This window comes from Phocoena sinus, chromosome X, assembly GCF_008692025.1.
Source record: "Phocoena sinus isolate mPhoSin1 chromosome X, mPhoSin1.pri, whole genome shotgun sequence".
Classification (NCBI taxonomy): domain Eukaryota; kingdom Metazoa; phylum Chordata; class Mammalia; order Artiodactyla; family Phocoenidae; genus Phocoena; species Phocoena sinus.
Genome location: NC_045784.1, coordinates 60753815 through 60776942, shown reverse-complemented (window position 1 = coordinate 60776942; position 23128 = coordinate 60753815). Strand labels below are relative to the sequence as shown.

Sequence of the window (23128 nt, the reverse complement as noted above, 5' to 3'; positions counted from 1 at the left end):
ACAAATATGAGGGTATATTTCTGGATTCTCAGGTCTATTCCATTGATCTATATGTCTGTCCTTACGCCAGTACTACACTCTCCTGATGATTGTAGCTTTGTAGAAAGTTTTGAAATTGGAAATGTGAGTCCTTTAACTTTGTTCTTCTCTTGCAAGATTCTTTTGACTATTCTGGGGTCCCTTGAATTTCCATATGAAATTTAGGATCTGCTTGCCAATTTCTGCAAAGAAGACAGCTGGAATTTTGATGGGTAGTGCATAAATCCATATATCAATTTGGGGAGTATTGCCAACTTAACAATATTAAGTGTTCTAAGCCATAAAACGGCGTGTCTTTCCATTTATTGTTTAATTTTTCAGCGTTTTTAGTTTGGAGTGTAAGTTTTGTACTTTTTGGTTAAATTTTCTACATGCTTCATTTCTTTTGATGTTATCATAGATGTACTGTTTTCGTAATTTAATTTTCAGATTATTCATTGCTAATGTAATTGTTTTTCGTGTATTGATCTTGTATCCTGCAACCTTGTTAAATTTGTTAATTAGTTCTAAAGTTAGTATTTTTTTTACATAGAAGTCTCTTTTTAGAATGCTCAACATCATTAATCATTAGAGAAGTGCAAATCAAAACTACAATGAGATATCATCTCACACCGGTCAGAATGGCTATCATTAAAAAAATCTACAAACAATAAATGCTGGAGAGGGTGTGGAGAAAAGGGAACCCTCTTGCACTGTTGGTGGGAATGTAAATTGATACAGCCACTATGGAGGTTCCTTAAAAAACTAAAACTAAAACTAAAAAAAAAAAAAAAAAAAAACTAAAAATGAACTACCATATGACACAGCATTCCCACTACTGGGCATATACCCTGAGAAAACCATAATTCAAAAAGAGTCATGTACCACAATGTTCATTGCAGCTCTATTTACAATAGCCAGGACATGGAAGCAACCTAAGTGTCCATCAACAGATGAATGGATAAAGAAGATATGGCACATATATACAATGGAATATTACTCAGCCATAAAAAGAAAAGAAATTGAGTTATTTGTAGTGAGGTGGGTGGACCTAGAGTCTGTCATACAGAGTGAAGTAAGTCAGAAAGAGAAAAACAAATACCATATGGTAACACATATATGGAATCTAAAAAAAAAAAAGGTCGTGAAGAACCTAGGGGTGAGACGGGAATGAAGTCGCAGACCTACTAGAGAATGGACTTGAAGATATGGGGAGGGAGAAGGGGAAGCTGGGACAAAGTGAGAGAGTGGCATGGACATATATACACTACCGAATGTAAAATAGATAGCTCGTGGGAAGCAGCCACATAGCACAGGGAGAACAGCTCGATGCTTTGTGAACACCTAGAGGGGTGGGATAGGGAGGGTGGGAGGGAGGGAGAGGCAAGAGGGAAGAGATATGGGGACATATGTATATGTATAACTCATTCACTTTGTTATAAAGCAGAAACTAACACACCATTGTAAAGCAATTATAATCCAATAAAGATGTTAAAAAAAAAAGTCTCTTTTTAGATTATAACCTCTTTTTACTCTGTTAAGTTGTTAGTGAAAAGAGGTTATGAGGTTCAGAGTAAGAGTCTGGTCTTATTTTGCAAGAAGTTCTGTTTGGTTTTAGAAGTACCTTGAATTTTTCTTTCTAGAAACCCCCTAATCATATTATTTACCTCTGTTTGCTGTATATATTTATTGTGTTTATCATTACACATTTATATAAACCTAGCACGAGTCTTCCCACATACTAGGTGCTCAGTATATATTAGCCGAATAAATCTGCATTTTGTGAATATGCAGTGTTTACAGTCAGAATTACTCTTACCCTTTCTTTCGTTTTTTTGCAATGTCATTTTTTAAAATTAAAAAGAATTTTATTGAAGTATAGTGGATTTATAATATTATGTTAGTTTCAGGTGTACAGCAAAGTGATTCAGATATATGTTCTTTTTCAGATTCTTTTCCATTATAGGTTATTACGATACACTGAATATAGTTCCCCGAGCTATACAGTTGGTCCTTGTTTACCTGTTTTATATACAGTAGTGTATATCTGTTAATCCCAAACTCCTAATTTATCCCTCCCCCACATTTCCCCTTGTGTAACCATAAGTTTGTTTTCTTTTTTTCTAAATATTTATTTGTTTCTTTATTTTGGCTGTGCTGGGTCTTGGTTGCAGCACTTGGGGTCTTGGCTGCAGCATGTGGGATCTAGTTGCGGCATGCCGACTTCTTAGTTATGGCATGTGGACTTCTTAGTTGCGGCATGAATGCGGGATCTAGTTCCTTGACCAGGAACTGAACCCGGGCCACCTGCATTGAGAGCACAGTCTTACCCACTGGACCACCAGGGAAGCCCCATAAGTTTGTTTTCTGTCTGTGAGTCTATTTGTTTTGTAAATAAGTTCAGTTGTATGGTTTTTTTTTTAGATTCCACAAATAGGTGATATCATATGATATTTGTCTTTCTATATCTGACTTACTTCACATTATGCACATGGCATTATTTCATTCTTTTTTTTTTCTTTGGCCATGCTGCATGGCTTGTGAGATCTCTGCTCCCTGACCAGGGATTGAACCCAGGCCATGGTAGTGAAAGCCTGGAGTCCTAACCACTAGGCAACCAGGGAGCTCTCTCCTTCTTTTTTATGGCTGAGTAACATTCCATTGTGTATGTATGTATGTATACATATACACACACACACACACACAAACAAACACACACATATACCACATATTCTTTATCCATTCATCCGTTGATAGACATTTAGGTTGCCTCCATGCCTTGGCTATTGTAAATAGCACTGCTATGAGCATTGGGGTATATGTATCTTTTCGAATTAGAGTTTTTTGTCTTCTCTGGATATATGCCCACGAGTGACATTGCTGGATCATATGGTAACTCTATTTTTGTTTTTTTAAGGAACTTCCATACTGTTCTCCATAGTGGCTGTATCAATTTACATTCCCACCAACAGTTTTCTCCACACTGTCTTTAGTATTTATTATTTGTAAACTTATTGATAACTTGTAGTTGCCATTCTGACTTGTATGAGATGATACCTCACTGTAGATTTGATTTGCATTTATCTAATAGTGATGTTGAGCATCTTTTCATGTGCCTGTTGGCCATCTGTATGTTTTCTTTGGAGAAATGTCTATTTAGGTTTTCTTCCCAATTTATTTTATTTTTTAAAAAATGTTTATTTTTTATTTTATTTTATTTATATATTTTTTAACATCTTTATTGGAGTATAATTGCTTTACAATGGTGTGTTAGTTTCTGGTTTATAAAAAAGTGAATGAGGGGCTTCCCTGGTGGCGCAGTGGTTGAGAATCTGCCTGCCAATGCAGGGGACACGGGTTCGAGCCCTGGTCTGGGAAGATCCCACATGCCGCAGAGCAACTGGACCTGTGAGCCACAATTACTGAGCCTGCGCGTCTGGAGCCTGTGCTCCGCAGCAAGAGAGGCCGCGACAGTGAGAGGCCCGCGCACCGCGATGAAGAGTGGCCCCCGCTTGCCACAACTAGAGAAAGCCCTCACACAGAAACGAAGACCCAACACAGCCATAAATAAATAAATAAAAATATTTAAAAAAAAAAAAAAAAAAAAAAAGTGAATGAGTTATACATATACATATGTCCCCATATCTCTTCCCTCTTGCATCTCCCTCCCTCCCACCCTCCCTATGCCACCCCTCTAGGTGGTCACAAAGCACCGAGCTGATCTCCCTGTGTGCCCAATTTTTGATTGGGTTGTTTTTTCGATACTGAGTTTTATGAACTATTTGTATATTTTGGCAATTAAGCCCTTATCAGTTGCATAATTTGCACATATTTTCTTCCATTCTTTAGGTTGTCTTTTCATTTTGTTGATGGTTTTTTTTTCTTGCTGTGGAAAAACTTTTAAGTTTAATTACGTCCCATTTGTTTATTTTTTAAAATTAATTTAATTTTGATTGCGTTGGTTCTTTATTGCTGCACGCGGGCCTTCTCTAGTTGCGGTGAGCAGGGACTACTCTTTATTGCGGTGCGTGTGCTTCTCATTGCGGTGGCTTCTCTTGTTGCGGAGCATGGGCTCTAGGCGTGCGGGCTTCAACAGATGTGGAACGCAGACTCTAGAGCGCAGGCTCAGTAGTTGTGGCACATGGGCTTAGTTGCTCCGTGGCATGTGGGATCTTGCCGGACCAGGGCTCGAACCCGTGTCCCCTGCATTGGCAGGAGGATTCTTAATCACTGTGCCACCAGGGAAGTCCCTAATGTGTTTATTTTTGCTTCTATTTCTTTTGCCTTGGGAGACAGATCTAAGAAGATACAGCTATTATTTATGTCTGAGAATGTTTTGCCTGTTCTCTTCTAGGAGTTTTATGGTGTCATGTCTTCTATTTAAGCATTTAAGCCATTTTGAGTTTATTTCTACATATGGTGTGAGGGAGTGTTCTAACTTCATGGATTTACATGCGGCTGTCCAGCTTTCCTAATACCAGTTGCTGAAGAGACTGTCTTTTCCCCATTGTATATTCTTGCCTCCTTTGTCTTTGTCATAGATTAATTGACCATAGGTACATGGGTTTATTTCTGGGCTCTCTATTGTGTTCCATTGATCTATATGTCTATTTCTGTGCCAATGTGACTACTATTTTAAGTGGATGAATAATATTCCTTCTAGTGGATTTAGCATGTTTCTTCTGTGTATTTCTTTATTATTGGGCACGTATGTTGTTCTTAATTTTTCACTATTGTAAATAATGATGTATGGAACACTATTCAGTGCAGAGGTTATCCCCTCCATAGTTTGGATTATTTCCAAAGGATAGAGTCTCAGAAAAGCAATTACTGTGTCAAAAGATATGAACATCACAAGCACTGGCACTGAAACTGTGATTAAAAATCTTCCAACAAATAAAAGTCCAGGACCAGATGGCTTCACAGGCAAATTCTATGAAACATTAGAGAAGAGCTAACACCTATCCTCCTCAAACTCTTCCAAAATATAGCAGAGGGAGGAACACTCCCAAGCTCATTATACGAGACCACCATCACCCTGATACCAAAACCAGACAAAGATGTCACAAAAAAAGAAAACTACAGGCCAATATCACTGATGAACATAGATGCAAAAATCCTTAACAAAATACTAGCAAACAGAATCCAGCAGCACATTAAAAGGATCATACACCACGATCAAGTGGGGTTTATCCCAGGAATGCAAGGATTCTTCAATATATGCAAATCAATCAATGAGATACACCATATTAACAAATTGAAGGAGAAAAAGCATATAGTCATCTCAGTCGATACAGAGAAAGCTTTCGGCAAAATTCAGCAACCATTTATGATAAAAACCCTCCAGAAAGTAGGCATAGAGGGAACTTACCTCAACATAATAAAGGCCATATATGACAGACCCACAGCCTACATCGTGGTCAACGGTGAAAAACTGAAAGCATTTCCACTAAGATCAGGAACAAGACAAGGTTGCCCATTCTCACCACTCTTACTCAACATAGTTTTGGAAGTTTTAGCCACAGAAATCAGAGAAGAAAAAGAAATAAAAGGAATCCAAATCAGAAAAGAAGAAGTAAAGCTGAAGCTGTCACTGTTTGCAGATGACATGATACTATACATAGAGAATCCTAAAGATGCTACCAGAAAACTACTAGAGCTAATCAATGAATTTGGTAAAGTAGCAGGAAACAAAATTAATGCACAGAAATCTCTTGCATTCCTATACACTAATGATGAAATATCTGAAGGTGAGATTAAGAAAACACTCCCATTTACCACTGCAACAAAAAGAATAAAATACCTAGGAATAAACCTACCTAAGGAGACAAATGACCTGTATGCAGAAAATTATAAGACACTGGTGAAAGAAATTAAAGATGATACTAATAGATGGAGAGGTATACCATGTTCTTGGATTGGAAGAATCAACATTGTGAAAATGACTCTACTACCCAAAGCAATCGACAGATTCAGTGCAATCCCTATCACACTACCACTGGCATTTTTCATATAACTAGAACAAAAAAATCTCACAATTTGTAGGGAAACACAAAAGACCCTGAATAGCCAAAGCAATCTTGAGAAAGAAAAACGGAGCTGGAGGAATCAGGCTCCCTGACTTCAGACTATACTACAAAGCTACAGTAATCAAGACAATATGGCACTGGTACAAAAACAGAAATATAGATGAATGGAACAGGATAGAAAGCCCAGAGATAAACCCATGAACATATGGTCACCTTATCTTTGATAAAGGAGGCAAGAATATGCAATGGAGAAAAGACAGCCTCTTCAGTAAGTGGTGCTGGGAAACTGGATAGCTACATGTAAAAGAATGAAATTTCAACAGTCCCTAACACCATACACAAAAATAAGCTCAAAATGGATTAAAGACCTAAAGGTAAGGCCAGAAACTATCAGACTCTTAGAGGAAAACATGGGCAGAACACTCTATGACATAAATCACAGCAAGATCCTTTATGACCCAGCTCCTAGAGCAATGGAAATAAAAACAAAAATAAACCAAGGGGACCTAATGAAACTTCAAAGCTTTTGCACAGCAAAGGAAACCATAAACAAGATGAAAAGACAACCTTGAGAATGGGAAAAGATATTTGCATATGAAGCAACTGACAAAGGATTAATCTCCACAGTTTACAAGAGCTCATGCAGCTCAATACCAAAAAAACAAAGAATCCAATCCAAAAATGGGCAGAAGACCTAAATAGACATTTCTCCAAAGAAGATATACAGATTGCCAACAAACATGTGAAAGAATGCTCAACATCATTAATCATTAGAGAAATGCAAATCAAAACTACAATGAGGGGCTTCCCTGGTGTTGCAGTGGGTGGGAATCTGCCTGCTAATGCAGGGGACATGGGTTTGATCCCTGCCCCAGGAAGATTCCCACATGCCACAGAGCAACTAAGCCCGTGTGCCACAACTACTGAGACTGTGCTCTAGAGCCCGTGCTCTGTAACGAGAAGCTACGACAATGAGAAGCCCACACACCACTCACTGCAACTAGAGAAAGCCCATGCACAGAACGAAGACCCGACAGAGCCAAAAACAAAAACAAATACAAATAAATAAATTATAAAACAAAAACAAAATACTACCATGCGATATCATCTCACACCGGTCAGAATGGCCATCATCAAAAAATCTACAAACAGTAAATGCTGGAGAGGGTGTGGAGAAAAGGGAACCCTCTTGCACTGTTCTTTGGAATATAAATTGATACAGCCACTATGGAGAACAGTATGGAGGTTCCTTAAAAAACTAAAAATAGCACTACCATACAACCCAGCAATCCCACTACTGGGCATATACCCTGCGAAAACTATAATTCAAAAAGAGTCATGTACCACAATGTTCATTGCAGCTCTGTTTACAATAGCCAGGACATGGAAGCAACCTAAGTGTCCATCAACAGATGAATGGATAAAGAAGATGTGGCACACATATACAGTGGAATATTACTCAGGCATAAAAAGCAACAAAATTGAGTTATTTGTAGTGAGGTGGATCGACCTAGAGTCTCATACAGAGTGAAGTAAGTCAGAAGGAGAAAACCAAATACCGTATGAGAACACATATATATGGAATTCAAAAAAAAAATTTGTCTTGAAGAACCTAGGTGCAGGGACTCCCCTGGTGGTGCAGTGGTTAAGAATCCGCCTGCCAGTGCGGGGGACATGGGTTCGAGCCCTGGTCTGGGAAGATTCCACATGCCGCGGAGCAACTAAGCCCGTGCACCACAACTAGTGAGCCTGCGTGCCACAACTACTGACGCCCACGCGCCTAGAGCCTGTGCTCTGCAACATGAGAAGCCCGCGCACTGCAACGAAGAGTAGCCCCTTCTCGCCGCAACTAGAGAAAGCCCCTGAGGAGCAGTGAAGACCTAAGGCAACCAAAAATAAATAAATATATATATTAAAAGAAAAAAAAAAGAGGACTTAGAGGCAAGATGGGAATAAAGACGCCAACCTGCTACAGAATGGACTTGAGGACATGGGGAGGGGGAAGGGTAAGCTGGGAGAAAGTGAGAGAGTGCTAGTGTATATATGGACATATGTACACTACCAAATGTAAAATAAATAGCTAGTGAGAATCAGTCACATAGCACAGGGAGATCAGCTTGGTGCTATATGACCAGCTAGAAGGGTGGGATCGGGAGGGTGGGAGGGAGGGAGGCGCAAGAGGGAAGAGATATTGGCACATATGTACATGTATAACTGATTCACTTTGTAATAAAGCAGAAACTAACACACCATTGTAAAGCAATTATACTCCAATAAAAATGTTAGAAAAAAAAAGGTATGAACATTTTTTGGCTCATGTTGTGAAATTGCTTTCCAAAATACCCTAAGTGGCAGCTTTAAGCTGTTTTACTGTGCATGTTTATTTTTCCACCTAAATACCATTTGTTCCTCTGGGAAATTTTAAGTCAAGTATTAACTCCTTGTGCTTCTGATGAAACAAATCAAATAATATTTCATACGAAAGTCATCATTAGGTCAACTGTGGCGTGGGGATACTGTATGAGAGAGAAAGGAGATGAGCATAATAATTAGCTGCAGAATAGTAGTGAAATGATGGCCATGCTACATAAATAATCCATTTAAAGGGAATCTCATCAGGGAAATGAATTGTAGGGGGAAAAAGTGGTCTTGAGGAAATAAACTAAAATACAATTGTGCACCGTTATTGTACACAAACTGAGTTTAATTTTTTTTCCAGTTATTCCTCTTAGTCGTATTACTACCAATATGTTTATGATAAGATAATGGTATATAGCTTCTATCATAGTCACTATAGCACACCGGGAGATTTAGGCCAGAGCTATGGCATATTGGTCTGAGGCAATAGTAGCACCCAGGACCAACTGTTGGCCTTCAGAGATCTCTTGCCAGAAACCAATCTACTGCAAATTTTATTCCTGAGATACTATGAGCTTGATTTATTTTTCCGTCCAGTTGACTGTGTTCCATCTGGTAGATAAAACCAGAAGAAGCTACTAGAATCTTTGCCCTCATAATCCCTAGAACAGAACATAATAAAACAATAAATCTTATTATTTTAATATGTATTCTTTATTTAGCACTTTGGCAGGTAGTATAAGTGCTACATAAATTGAGTAAGATATGATCTTTGATTTCAAGGAGTCTAGTTGGGAAATGAGAGTAACAATAAAAACAAAGAATAAATGATACACAGTAGCATAGTTAATTGCTCAATTATGTAAAACTTAGTTAATATAGGAATTCAAAGAAGAGAGAGACCAATGAAGACTGTAATGGTTGCTGAAAACTTCATGTATGTTCTTGGTGCGGGTGAATTTGGATTTGAGTTACATAAAGATTATGGGAGGAGGAATATCAGGTGAAGCCAACAGTATGAATAAAGGTATGCAGGAATGAACAAGTTGTGTTCATGGGACAGTAAGATAATTATTCTGTGGGTAAGTTTTTGGGAGAAAAGTTAAAATGGAACTAGATTATGGAGGACCTGTAAATGACCCACAGTAGTCACATAAACGTGAAACATGCACGAAAGAAAATATTATTGGAGGTGGACAGTATTTTAAGTGGCTAAGAAAAATGTTTCTGTTGTACAGATTGAAGCAATGGCAGTAAACCTGTGGAACTGGGTAATTATCAAGAAAGAAGCTTTGGGTTTAAGTGAAGAGCAGAGCGCTAAATGTACGTATATGTTTTGTGACTCATATTACGAGTATTCTTATTATACATGAGATTGTGTTCCTGCAGTTTAAATAATATTTTGACCTGTTCTTAGATGCAGATTTGTTAAAAGAAAACTAAATAAAACCACCCATAAGCAGTGGTTTCTCAAGCAAACCCTGCCTTGGTTTTGTGGTTTTTCAGAGCTTAGCTCCTTACTAATAGAAATTTAAAAGCGTAACTGCAAGAAATAGTCTGCTGGTGAACAACAGAGTTGATTAAAAATGAGGCAGGAAAATGAGAACTTGAAAAATTTCAAAGGACGTGGATTATTTCCTTGGAGGAGAGATGATCAGAATCCTCAGGATTCTGAAGAACCATCAGATAGTAGTTTCTCCTCTCCATTAATAAAATAATGAAAAATGTTGCTATGTGAGGAATTCAGATTAAAAAGTCTGTAAAGAATAGTGTCTTCATGAGGTGGGTTAATGAACATTGGACTGAGTTACTGAGAAAAATTATAGAAATTTTTTGTGAGAGCAAACAAGAATAACAACAACAAAACAAAACCCCAAAACCATATTCAGCTGCTTAGATGTATTAAATGTGATCTACTGTCTGGCAGAGTTTGAGTGCTTTAGCTAAATGGGCAGGGTCTAGTGTGCTGACAGTTACTGATTTCCATCAAGGATAGGGACAGTTAATGCATTTATGGAAAGTATATGTCCCATTATAAAGGATACATTGAGGCAACAAACCAAAAGGTGAATCTCTGGAGTGCTTGGCTTGTAGACAAATGAATTTTGTCTGTATGCAACAAATAGAATTTAATACTAAGTATTTATCTTTATGAATATAAACCAAACTGTATACGACTTCAGTGTATGTATAGGGTAATTAGTGGTTGATATAGTCAATAGTGTACTGACTTTTTAGCCCACTCCTCTATTAGGATGTTTAGAGAACAGTTCTGTCTCTTTAACTCTCAGATAAATGTTGATATCATTGCTCCTAGAAGCCTTAGATCTTATAGTTGTGAGGAGGGAAGAGTTGGAAATTCATCTGTGGGAGAAATTTAGTACACAGGTGAACTGTGTGATGTTAAAATGCTTTAATTCTAAACTTCTCCCATTCTGCCTATCAAGGAACATTGCTCTGGCTGTTTTTCACTGCTTGTCAAATAGTGGGGATTTGGTAGATGAGTGGGAGCTGCGGCCCTAGGACTGACCTTTCCTAATGTACTTACTCTGTATGTAGCAGTTCTTAGATATTTGGGTGCTTATTATGTGTATAATACTTTTAAGATACAGTGGAAAACAGGGTGTAGTGCAGGAGGCCTCTGATTTTAAAAAGTTTTATTCTCAAAATCTGTTGATTGGAAGATACTTTGTCTCAAAAACAAATTCAGTGTGCCTGGATTGTGTTGTGATCAAAATGTCATTAAGATTTATGCACTATAATTTATTATTATTGGGAAGAATTATGGAACAATGAACAGAAATAGGAAAGGCAGAAGTAGAAGAATGACTCTTAAACTTTAGTTTTAGACCTGTTGTATTTGAGGTGACAATAAGGTTGGAGATGTGAGACAGGAGCTTGTGAGAAAGGTCGGGCTGCCTATAGATTTGATGGTTATTCACATGGAGATGACTGTTGAAGCCACAAGAATTGTTGAGTTCTCTGAGGGAGAAAATAAAGAGCAGTGGTTCTTAGATAGTGATATAAATGAGAGTAACCTGTGGAGCCTTTTAAACTATAGATGCCCAGGCTCCACCATTGGAGGTTTTGATTTGGGGGGTTTAGGATGAAACCTGGGCATGTCTGTAATTTGAAAAAATTTCTCAGGAATTCTCATGCATACCAAATATTAAGAACCAATGGTGTTGAGAGAACAGAGTACTGAGATTTTAACCTTAATTCTTCCAGTTACGGACTGGGAAGAAAAAGAGCAAGGATAGGAGACCACAAGTAACAGTCAAAATATTCTAGAGGAGACTCGCTACCCACTTATTGAGTACATACTCTCTCTCTTTTTTTTTTTTTTTTCTGGTACGCGGGCCTCTCACTGCTGCGGCCTCTCCCGTTGTGGAGCACAGGCTCCGGACGCGCAGGCTCAGCGGCCATGGCTTACGAGCCCAGCCACTCCGCGGTATGTGGGATCATCCCGGACTGGGGCACGAACCCGTGTCCCCTGCATCGGCAGGCGGACTCTTAACCACTGCGCCACCAGGGAAGCCCGAGTACATAATCTTTTATAGGGTTGTCAAACCATGTTGTGGCAGGCAGTAGGTGAAAGGGACAAGGTAAGACTCCAGGGCAAAAATACCAGGCATACATTATGCTTGAGGATTTAGGAAGGAATGGGTTAAAGCTAAATAAACAGTAAAAATAAAGAATTCACAAATGCCAGAGGATGCAAATTTATATGTTGTTTAAAGTCAATTCAAATATCAAGCTGTGGGCACTGATGGAGCAGAGTAAGGCAGATGCAAGCAGTCAGTCAGCAAGCACCTAACCAAGATGTTTATAGTATAGAGGGGCCAAGAAGAGGCTGATGAGAAGACAAGGGTAGAGCAAGAGCAACAAAGACAACATCTTTATACTGAAGTAGCATTCTGTCTGAGCCTCAGGTGCCTTTGGCCTAAAGGCTTCATTGGTTATAACTATACACAGCTGGATCAAGAATGTGGGGCTGAAAAAAAAAAAAAGAATGTGGGGCTGGAGCAAAGTTCTTAGACTAAGACATTTCCCACAGAGGGACACTGCTCAATGCTGAACCAGGATAGAGTGAGGCATAGGAAGTAGTATTTTTCAAAAAGGTTATTATGATCGTTGTGAAATGTAGCTGTGAAGTCAGGGAAGGTGATCTTTGGGAGTGCAGCTTTAGTAAAGTGGTAAAGATGCAAAACAGGTTGCAGGGCATTAAGGAGACGAGGGAGTAGCAATAAAACAGATAGTAGCTCATTCAGTTCAAGAAGTTTGACAGTGGGAGGAAGAGGAGAAATGGGAGGGAAGCTTGAAGCACAGTGGGGTTAGTTGAATTTTTTCAAGGAAGGGAGATGGATATATTTGAAGGCAGAGGGAAAGGAGTAAATTGAGAGGGAAGCACTGAAGATATCTTTGGAGAGGGAAAATAATTGAGATCAGGGTCCTTGAGAGTACAGAAGAATTAGTAAACTTTGAAAACAATAAAGGAAACATTTTCAAAACTGGAAATGTGGGTTTCCCTGGTGGCGCAGTGGTTGGGAGTCTGCCTGCCGATGCGGGGGGCATGGGTTTGTGCCCCGGTCCGGGAGGATCCCGCGTGCCATGGAGTGGCTGGGCCCGTGGGCCGTGGCCGCTGGGCCTGCGCATCCGGAGCCTGTGCTCCGTGGCGGGAGGGGCCGCAGTGGTGAGAGGCCCGCGTACCTCAGAAAAACCAAACAAAACTGGAAATGCAGGACAATGTAAATATATGTTTAGAAATTATTTTACTGAAAGTTTTTTCCCAGAAACAAATTAAATTTGTTGAGGGATGAATAAATTTTACATTTTGTAATGTTAATAAAAATTTGACTACATGGGGCTTCCCTGGTGGCGCAGTGATTGAGAGTCCGCCTGCCGATGCAGGGGACACGGGTTCGTGCCCCAGTCCGGGAAGATCCCACATGCCGCGGAGCGGCTGGGCCCGTGAGCCATGGCCGCTGAGCCTGCGCGTCCGGAGCCTGTGCTCCACAACGCGACAGGCCACAACAGTGAGAGGCCCGCGTACCGCAAAAAAAAAAAAAAAAAAAAAAAAAAAATCTGACTACTTCAATTACCCGTAATTTAAGCTGGGCAAATCTTCTTTTTTTCATTGGAATATTAATTAAAAATGGTGTTAGCATAAGTAGAATGGCTGCTGAGATTTAATAACATCAAGACAACTAGTTCAGTTATATGTGAAGTCATCTTTAATAAATTGGGTATGTTTTATGATGAAAGAAACCACACAACTAAAGAGGTTACAATTATTCAAACTTTCCTATTTTCAGGGTAAATGAACTGTGTAATGAAGATATCTATATTTTCTAAGTTATGCTTCAAGAACTTTTACCTCATCTGCAGAAAATAATATATTTAGACCATTTCACATTTTAGGAGAATAATCTTAAACTATTCTGATGTTCAGGAATTTTGTCAGATGTTGAATAGCTTTAGATTCCAATTCTACTTAGAATTATTTTGCTGCCAGCATGGTGCATACAAGAGCATCATGTGAGTCTTTGGGATTTAAGACAGGCAGAAATTAAAATTTGGAAATTAGATATCTATCTGACTAAAGCATTAAGCCCATGATTCATTTGGTAATTTTCAGGTCATTTACTTTTGATAATTGATTTTTTAAAAAGACCTTTAAAGTTCTTATTTTTAACAACAAAAGTGGTTTCACTTCACTCCTCTTTTCTCTTTATATGTGTATATAAAAGGGGAATGAATGTTTTGTGTTTATGGGTATCTAATTACTGTTTTGCAGTACGGCATGTTGCTTGCAAGTTGATGTGTATGTGTGAAGGCTCAGCTGCTTCAGAAGAAGCTATTCAAAGACAAATTTTGGTAAGTCCTAATTAAATCAGGAGAAAGTGCAGATTCCGTGAGAGAGTCATTATTCCTGTGTAGATGGTTGAAGTTAGTGTAAACCTGGAAGGGGGTTATATCCTTTAGTTCTAGCAATGTTACTTTTATAATAATTATATCTATTACAATTAAAGGTATCAGCAGTACTGTAGTTATTACAGTGATTCAGTGGACTAAATATTGAACTTATAATTCAGGATTTATGAAAAGTAAGGAAAATAATAAAAAGTAATAGTTTTCTGCTCCATCCCTTTCTACCCCCTGTCTTGCTTCCTAGAGGCAAGTAAGTTTTTTTAGTGGAAAGTATTTTTCCTAGTGTTTTAAAACAATATTTTATTGAAAAGCTCAAATGTACACATGAAGTAGAAAAGATAATATGATTCCCCTATTTACCTGTCACTCAGCTAGAGTAATCATCAACTCATGACCACTCTTGCTTCTTCTATATCTCCTCTAACAGCAAACCCCTGGCACCATGGATTATTTTGAAATAAATCCAAAGAAGCATTATTTTTCCCATGAATATTTCAGTACATGTCTCTAAAAGACTGGATATCTTTTTTTTTTTTTTCGGATATCTTTTTTATTCAAACCCAATACCCATTATCATACCTGATAAAATTTAATAAAGATTTTTCTAAAATCATCAGATATCTAGTCTTCCCTCCCCCCAACCCTTCCCACCTCCCTCCCCCCACTTCTTTCCGGTTGGTTTTTTAGAATCAGGATTAAAGTCCACACCTTATATTTTGTTAATATGTTCTATAGTTTACTTAAATTCTGGATTCTGATAACTGCATCCTTATGGTGTCATTTAATATAGTACTTTGTCCTCTGTTTTTCCTGTAAACTGGTAGTTAGATTTAGAAGCTTGATCTGATTCAGGTTCATTTTTGTCAAGAATAATTCATAGGCGGTATGGTGTACTTCCATCAGGAGGCACTAATGTCTACTTGTCTCTTTTCTGTTGTGTTAGTGTCCTTCGATGATTATTGTCCCCAGATGCATTATTTCTGTGGGGGTCTGCATATTCTAATTCTGTAGTTATTTTGTTTATTAACTGGAATAGAGAGAAACTTTCATCAACTATTTGGTTACTCTGAAGTATATTTTGTATAAGAAAGTCCTGACTCTTCCCCTTTATTTAACAGTTTTCAGAATAATGAGTTGGTTCTGTAACATCCTTAAATGATGACTGAGTGGGTTTTTGTTTAAAAAGTATTACTGTGAACTCATGGATTTTAACATATTTAATGACTTTCAGTTCATTGTAGTTATTATTCTTATTGAAGCACAGTGTCCTGTTTTGGGCTGGAAGGAGCTTCTTTAAGTGATTCTGAGTCCTTTTGGCACGACCTCAGCAGTCTTTAATAGTTTCATTTGGTTTCCGATATGGCAAGATATCCAGGCTTATCTTGTATAGTTCCTACCCTAGACCTGGAATCAGCCATTCCTCTAAGGAGCCCTGCTTTCTTTTAGTGGAGAACGTTGTTTAGAACCCACAGTCTGGGCATCACAAATGCTCATTACTATTGCATTGATTATTGTTTCTAGACCTTTTTAGTGGACAGAGCTATGACATATATTTTTTTTAAGTGAGAAAGTTTATAATGAGTTCATACTGATATTTCCAATTGATATTTAGGATTATAGGGTTTTACTTAGCTTCTTGATTTTATATTTGTGTGTCTTTGGTGCTAAAAATCTTGGTGCCTAACATTAAAGTAATAAATAACCTCTTTTATCCTAGAAAATGTATTTTTGAAACAGTTTCAGGATATAGCAATATCGATATTATTACTAAGAATAATTTCTAAAAACGTTTAGGAATTTTTTTGCACTTTTGTTCTTAGGATATACCTCACTAGGGATGTACAGTCAAAATACTGTATTAATATTATTAAAATACCTTAAAATTACCTGAAATAATTCCTTTCCCTATGATTAAGCTATCGACTTGCTATATAGATAGGTTTATTTGCTTCTGCTTGCTTTTGATTTTTGTGATTGCTCCCACCTACCCATTTTGATTGAATTTTGTTTTATTTAATTTATTTATTTATGGCTGTGTTGGGTCTTCGTTGCTGCACCCAGGCTTTCTCTAGTTGTGGTGAGCGGGGGCTACTCTTGTTGCGGTGCCTGGGCTTCTCATCAACGGTGGCTTCTCTTGTTATGGGGCACTAGCTCTAGGCACGTGGGCTTCACTAGTTGCAGCACGTGGGCTCAGTAGTTGCGGAACGCGGGTCCTAGGGTGCATGGGCTTCAGTAGTTGTGGCGTGTGGGCTCAGTAGTTGTGGTGCACGGGCTTAGTTGCTCTGCGGCATGTGGGCTCTTTCTGGACCAGGGATCAAATCCATGTCCCCTGAATTGGCAGGTGGATTCTTAACCACTGCACCACCAGGGAAGTCCCTGAATTTTGTTTTATAATTATGTAAAATACTGACATGGTTCTGAGGTCAAGTCAAATCTAAAGGAAGTATATTCAGAGAAGTCTAGCTTCTATCTCTGTCCTCTTTACTCTGTTCCCTCCCTTCCCCTGTCGGTAACTATTTTGTTTATTATTCTTTTGATATGTATGTATGTATGCATGACTTTATGTATTTTATTGAAGTATAGTTAATTTACAATAGGAGTTTCATGTGTACAACATAGTGATTCATTATTTTTATAGGTTATACTCCATTTAAAGTTATTTCAAAATAATGGCTATATTTCCCTGTGCTGTGTTATATACCCTTGTTGCTTATTTATTTTATACATAATAGTTTGCATCTCTAAATCCCCAACCCCTTTCCTGTCCTTTCTTCCTTCCCTCTACCCACTGGTAGCCACTAATTTGTTCTCTGTATCTGTGAGTTTGTTTCTGTTTTGTTATATATATTTGTTTGTCTTATCTTTTAGATTCCACATATAAGTGATAACATAGATTATTTCTCTTTCTCTCCTATTGTTTTTTTGAAACTTAAAAATATTTATTAATTCATTTATAATAACAGTAATCAAGGTATTACGTGTCAGCATAAATCATATTTTTAGCAGAAAATATCTATATTTTCCAAAGCAAGAGAAAATAAGTGAGAAGAGTGACATTGTTTTGCATTAAGTTCTTTTTACATAAAGTTACATCGCATTTTTTTATTCAAACGGAAAGTCACAAAAATTATCATCATCCTCATCAGTTCACTCAGTCCCATGTAATTATTTTTTTCATCTTGATCTTTTGTTAGCACTTTTATGAATTCATCAGTTTTCCATTAGAGTTCAGAAAATGCTTATTCATTCAGTTCAGCAGTATAGTCAGTTACCAGAAACCTGTACTTATCAGAGTCTTTTCCATGAATTCCTTGAAGATGAAACCCTTTTATAGGAAAATTTTTTTTTTTTGTGGTACACGGGCTTCTCACTGTCGTGGCCTCTCCCGTTGCAGAGCACAGGCTCCGGACGCGCAGGCTCAGCGGCCATGGCTCACGGGCCCAGCCGCTCTGCAGCATGTGGGATCTTCCCGGACCGGGGCACGAACCCATGTCCCCTGCATTGGCAGGCGGACTGTCAACCACTGCACCACCAGGGAAGCCCTATAGGAACACATTTGCAAAAGAATCAGAGTACACGCAGAACTGTCTGTAAATGACAAAAGACTTAAAAATGACCACGGTTAAAGATTTGATGGAAGTTCATAATAATGCAATTGACAAGGAAATGTAGTTATTTCTGACATATACATTTTAAAGTAATAACTAGAATTATGACTTACAACATTATACCAGAACATATAAGATTTTTTAGGAATTTCATGTAATGTCTGAAACATTTATATTAACATATTTCCATACAAATAACCCAAAGAAAGTTTAGTATTAGTTTTTTTAAATTTAATTATATTTTTTTCAACAGCAGCTTCTTATTAGTCATCAATTTTATACACATCAGTGTATATATGCCAATCCCAATCGCCCAATTCAGCACACCACCATCCCCACCCCACCGCAACTTTCCCCCGTTGGTGTCCATACGTTTGTTCTCTACATCTGTGTCTCAACTTCTACCTTGCAAACCAGTTCATATGTACCATTTTCTAGGTTCCACATACATGCGTTAATATACAATACTTGTTTTTCTTTTTCTGACTTACTTCACTCTATGACAGTCTCTGGATCCACCCGCATCTCAGCAAATGACTCAATTTCATTCCTTTTTATGGCTGAGTAATATTCCATTGTATGTATGTACCACAACTTCTTTATCCATTTGTCTGTTGATGGGCATTTAGGTTGCTTCCATGCCCTGGCTATTTTAAATAGTGCTGCAATGAACATTGGGGTGCATGTGTCTTTTTGAATTATGGTTTTCTCTGGGTATATGCCCAGTAGTGGCATTGCTGGATCATATGGTAATTCTATTTTTAGTTTTTTGAGGAACCTCCATACTGTTCTCCATAGTGGCTATATCAGTTTACATTCCCACCAACAGTGCAAGAGGTTTCCCTTTTCTCCACACCCTCTCCAGCATTTGTTGTTTGTAGATTTGCTGATGATGCCCATTCTAACTGGTGTGAGGTGATACCTCATTGCAGGTTTGATTTGCATTTCTCTAATAATTAGTGATGTTGAGCAGCTTTTCATGTGCTTCTTGGCCATCTGTATGTCTTCTTTGGAGAAATGTGTATTTAGGTCTTCTGACGGTTTTGGGATTGGGTTCTTTGTTTCTTTAATATTGAGCTGCATGAGCTGTTTATATTTTGGAGATTAATCCTTTGTCCATTGATTCGTTTGCAAATATTTTCTCCCATTATGAGGGTTGTTTCTTCGTCTTGTTTATGGTTTCCCTTGCTGTGCAAAAGCTTTTAAGTTTCATTAGGTCCCATTTGTTTATTTTTGTTTTTATTTCCATTACTCTAGGAGGTGGATCAAAAGAGATCTTGCTCTGATTTATGTCAAAGTGTGTTCTGCCTGTTTTCCTCTAAGAGTTTTATAGTGCCTGGTCTTACATTTAGGTCTCTAATCCATTTTGAGTTTATTTTTGTGTATGATGTTAGGGAGTGTTCTAATTTCATTCTTTTACATGTAGCTGTCCAGTTTTCCCAGCACCACTTATTGAAGAGACTGTCTTTTCTCCATTGTATATCCTTGCCTCCTTTGTCATAGATTAGTTGACCATATGTTCGTGGGTTTATCTCTGGGCTTTCTATCTTGTTCCATTGATCTATGTTTATGTTTTTGTGCCAGTACCATATTGTCTTGATTACTGTAGCTTTATAGTATAGTCTGAAGTTAGGGAGTCTGATTCCTCCAGCTCTGTTTTATTCCCTCAAGACTGCTTTGGCTAGTCGGGGTCTTTGGTGTCTCCATACAAATTTTAAGATTTTTTGTTCTAGTTATGTAAAAAATGCCATTTGTAATTTCATAGGGATTGCCTTGAATCTGTAGATTGCTTTGGGTAATATAGTCATTTTCACAATATTGATTCTTGAAATCCAAGAACATGGTATATCTTTCCATCTGTTGGTATCATCTTTAATTTCTTCATCAGTGTCTCATAGTTTTTTGCATACAGGTCTTTTGACTCCCTAGGTATGTTTATTCCTAGGTATTTTATTCTTTTTGTTGCAATGGTAAATGGGAGTGTTTTCTTAATTTCTGTTTCAGATTTTTCATCATTAGTGTATAGGAATGCCAGAGATTTCTGTGCATTAATTTTGTATCCTGCAACTTTACCAAATTCATTGATTAGCTCTAGTAGTTTTCTGGTGGCATCTTTAGGGTACTCTATGTATAGTATCATGTCATCTGCAAACAGTGACAGTTTTACTTTTTCTTATCCAATTTGTATTCCTTTTATTTCTTTGTCTTCTCTGATTTCCGTGGCTAGGACTTGCAAAACTATGTTGAATAATAGTGGTGAGAGTGGACATCCTTGTCTTGTTCCTGATCTTAGAGGAAATGCTTTCAGTTTTTCACCATTGAGAATGATGTTTGCTGTGGGTTTATCATATATGGCCTCTATTATGTTGAGGTAGGTTCCCTCTCTGCCCACTTTCTGAAGTTTTTATCATAAATAGGTGTTGAGTTCTGTCAAAAGCTTTTCCTGCATCCATTGAGATGATCATATGGTTTTTATTCTTCAGTTCGTTAATATGGTGTATCGTATTGATTGATTTGTGTATATTGAAGAATCCTTGCATCCCTGGGGTAAACCCCACTTTATCATGGTGTATGATCCTTTTAACGTGTTGTTGGATTCTGTTTGCTGGTATTTTGTTGAGGATTTTTGCATCTGTATTTATCAGTGATATTGGTCTGTAGTTTTCTTTTTTTGTAGTATCTTTGCCTGGTTTTGGTATCTGGTTGATGGTGGCCTCATAGAGTGAGTTTGGGAGTGTTCCTTCCTCTGTGGTTTTTTGGAAGGGTTTGAGAAGGATGGGTGTTAGCTCTTCTCTAAATGTTTGATAGAATTCACCTGTGAAGCCATCTGGTCCTGGACTTTTGTTTGTTGGAAGATTTTTAATCACAGTTTCAATTTTATTACTTGTGATTGGTCTGTTCATATTTTCTGTTTCTTCCTGGTTCAGTCTTGCAAGGTTATATACCTTTCTAAGAATTTGTCCATTTCTTCTAGGTTGTCCATTTTATTGGCATAGAGTTGCTTGTAGTAGTCTCTTAGGATGCTTTGTATTTTTGCGGTGTCTGTTGTAACTTCTCCTTTTTCATTTCTAATTTTATTGATTTGAGTTCTCTCCCTCTTCTTCTTGATGAGTTTGGCTAATGGTTTATCAATTTTGTTTATCTTCTCAAAGAACCAGCTTTTGGTTTTATTGATCTGTGCTATTGTTTTCTTTGTTTCTATTTCATTTATTTCTGGTCTGATCTTTATGATTTCTTTCCTTCTGCTAACTTTGGGTTGTGTTTGTTCTTCTTTCTCCAGTTCCTTTAGGTGTAAGGTTAGATCGTTTATTTGAGGCTTTTCTTGTTTCTTGAGGTAGGCTTGTATAGCTATAATCTTCCCTCTTAGAACTGCTTTTGCTGCATCCCATAGGTTTTGGATTGTCGTGTTTTTATTGTCATTTGTCTCTATGTACTTTTTGATGTCCTCTTTGATTTCTTCAGTGATCTCTTGGTTTTTTAGTAATGTATTGTTTAGCTTCCATGTGTCTGTGTTTTTTACGTTTTTCTTCCTGTAGTTCATTTCTAATCTCGTAGCGTTGAGGTCAGAAAAGATGCTTGATGTGATTTCAATTTTCTTAAATTTACTGAGGCTTGATTTGTGACCCAAGATGTGATCTATCCTGGAGAACGTTCCGTGCTCACTTGAGAAGAAAGTGTAATCTGCTGTTTTTGGATGGAATGTCCTGTAAATATCAGTTACATCTATTTGGTCTATTGTGTCATTTAAAGCTTGTGTTTCCTTGTTTATTTTCATTTTGGATGATCTGTCCATTGGTGTAAGTGAGGTGTTAAATTCCCCCACTATTATTGTGTTACTGTCAATTTCCTCTTTTATAGCTGTTCACAGTTGCCTTATGTATTGAGGTGCTCCTATGTTGGGTTCATATATATTTATAATTGTTATATCTTCTTCTTGGATTGATCCCTTGATCATTATGTAGTGTCCTTCCTTGTCTCTTGTAATATTCTTTATTTTAAAGTCTATTTTATCTGATATGAGTATTGTTACTCCAGCTTTTTTTTGATTTCCATTTGCATGGAATATCTTTTTCCATCCCCTCACTTTCAGTCTGTATGTGTCCCTAGGTCTGAGGTGGGTCTCTTGTAGACAGCATATAGATGGATCTTGTGTTTGTATCCATTCAGCAAGCCTGTGTCTTTTGGTTGGAGCATTGAATCCATTCACGTTAAGGTAATTAACGATAATGTATGTTCCTATGACCATTTTCTTAATTGTTTTGGGTTTGTGTTTGTAGGTCCTTTTCTTCTCTTGTGTTTCCCACTTAGAGAAGTTCCTTTAGCTTTTGTTGTAGAGCTGGTTTGGTGGTGCTGAATTCCCTTAGCTTTTGCTTGTCTGTAAAGCTTTTGATTTCTCCATCGAATCTGAATGAGATCCTTGCCCGGTAGAGTAATCTTGGTTATAGGTTCTTCCCTTTCATCACTTAAAGTATATCATGACACTCCCTTCTGGCTTGTGGAGTTTCTGCTGAGAAATCAGCTGTTAAACTTATGGGAGTTCCCTGGTATGTTATTTGTCATTTTTCCCTTACTGCTTTCAATAATTTTTCTTTGTCTTTAATTTTTGCCAATTTGATTACTATGTGTCTCGGTGTGTTTCTGCTTGGGTTTATACTGTATGGGACTTGTTGCGCTTCCTGGACTTGGGTGGTTGTTTCCTTTCCCATGTTAGGGAAGTTTTCGACTATAATGTCTTCAAATATTTCCTCTCGTCCACTCTCTCTCTCTTCTCCTTCTGGGACCCCTGTAATGCGAAAGTTGTTGCATTTAATGTTGTCCCACAGGTCTCTTAGGCTGTCTTCATTTCTTTTCATTCTTTTTTCTTTATTCTGTTCTGCAGCAGTGAATTCCATCGTTTTGTCTTCCAGGTCACTTATCCGTTCTTCTGCCTCACTTATTCTGTTATTGATTCTTTCTAATGTAGTTTTCATTTCAGTTATTGTATTGTTCATCTCTGTTTGTTTGTTCTTTAATTCTTCTTGGTCTTTGTTAAACATTTCTTGCATCTGCTTGATCTTTGCCTCCATTCTTTTTCTGAGGTCCTGGATCATCTTCACTCTCATTCTTTTTCTGGAAGGTTGCCTATCTCCACTTCATTTAGGCTTTTTTTTGGGGGGCGGTTATCTTGTTCCTTCATGTGGTACA

The 23128-nt window shown here is 37.8% G+C and overlaps 1 protein-coding gene across 4 annotated transcripts in view; it reads left to right on the top strand.

Annotated features, from left to right (window-relative positions):
* TEX11 (testis expressed 11) overlaps positions 1–23128 on the top strand; it is a 385828-nt gene that overhangs the window by 44377 nt on the left and 318323 nt on the right. For all 4 annotated transcript variants that reach the window (XM_032620813.1, XM_032620814.1, XM_032620810.1 and 1 more), the window contains exons 4-5: positions 9644–9728; positions 14203–14282. In XM_032620813.1, coding sequence (XP_032476704.1) covers positions 9644–9728; positions 14203–14282 — 165 coding nt within the window. The remainder of the gene's footprint in view (positions 1–9643; positions 9729–14202; positions 14283–23128) is intronic.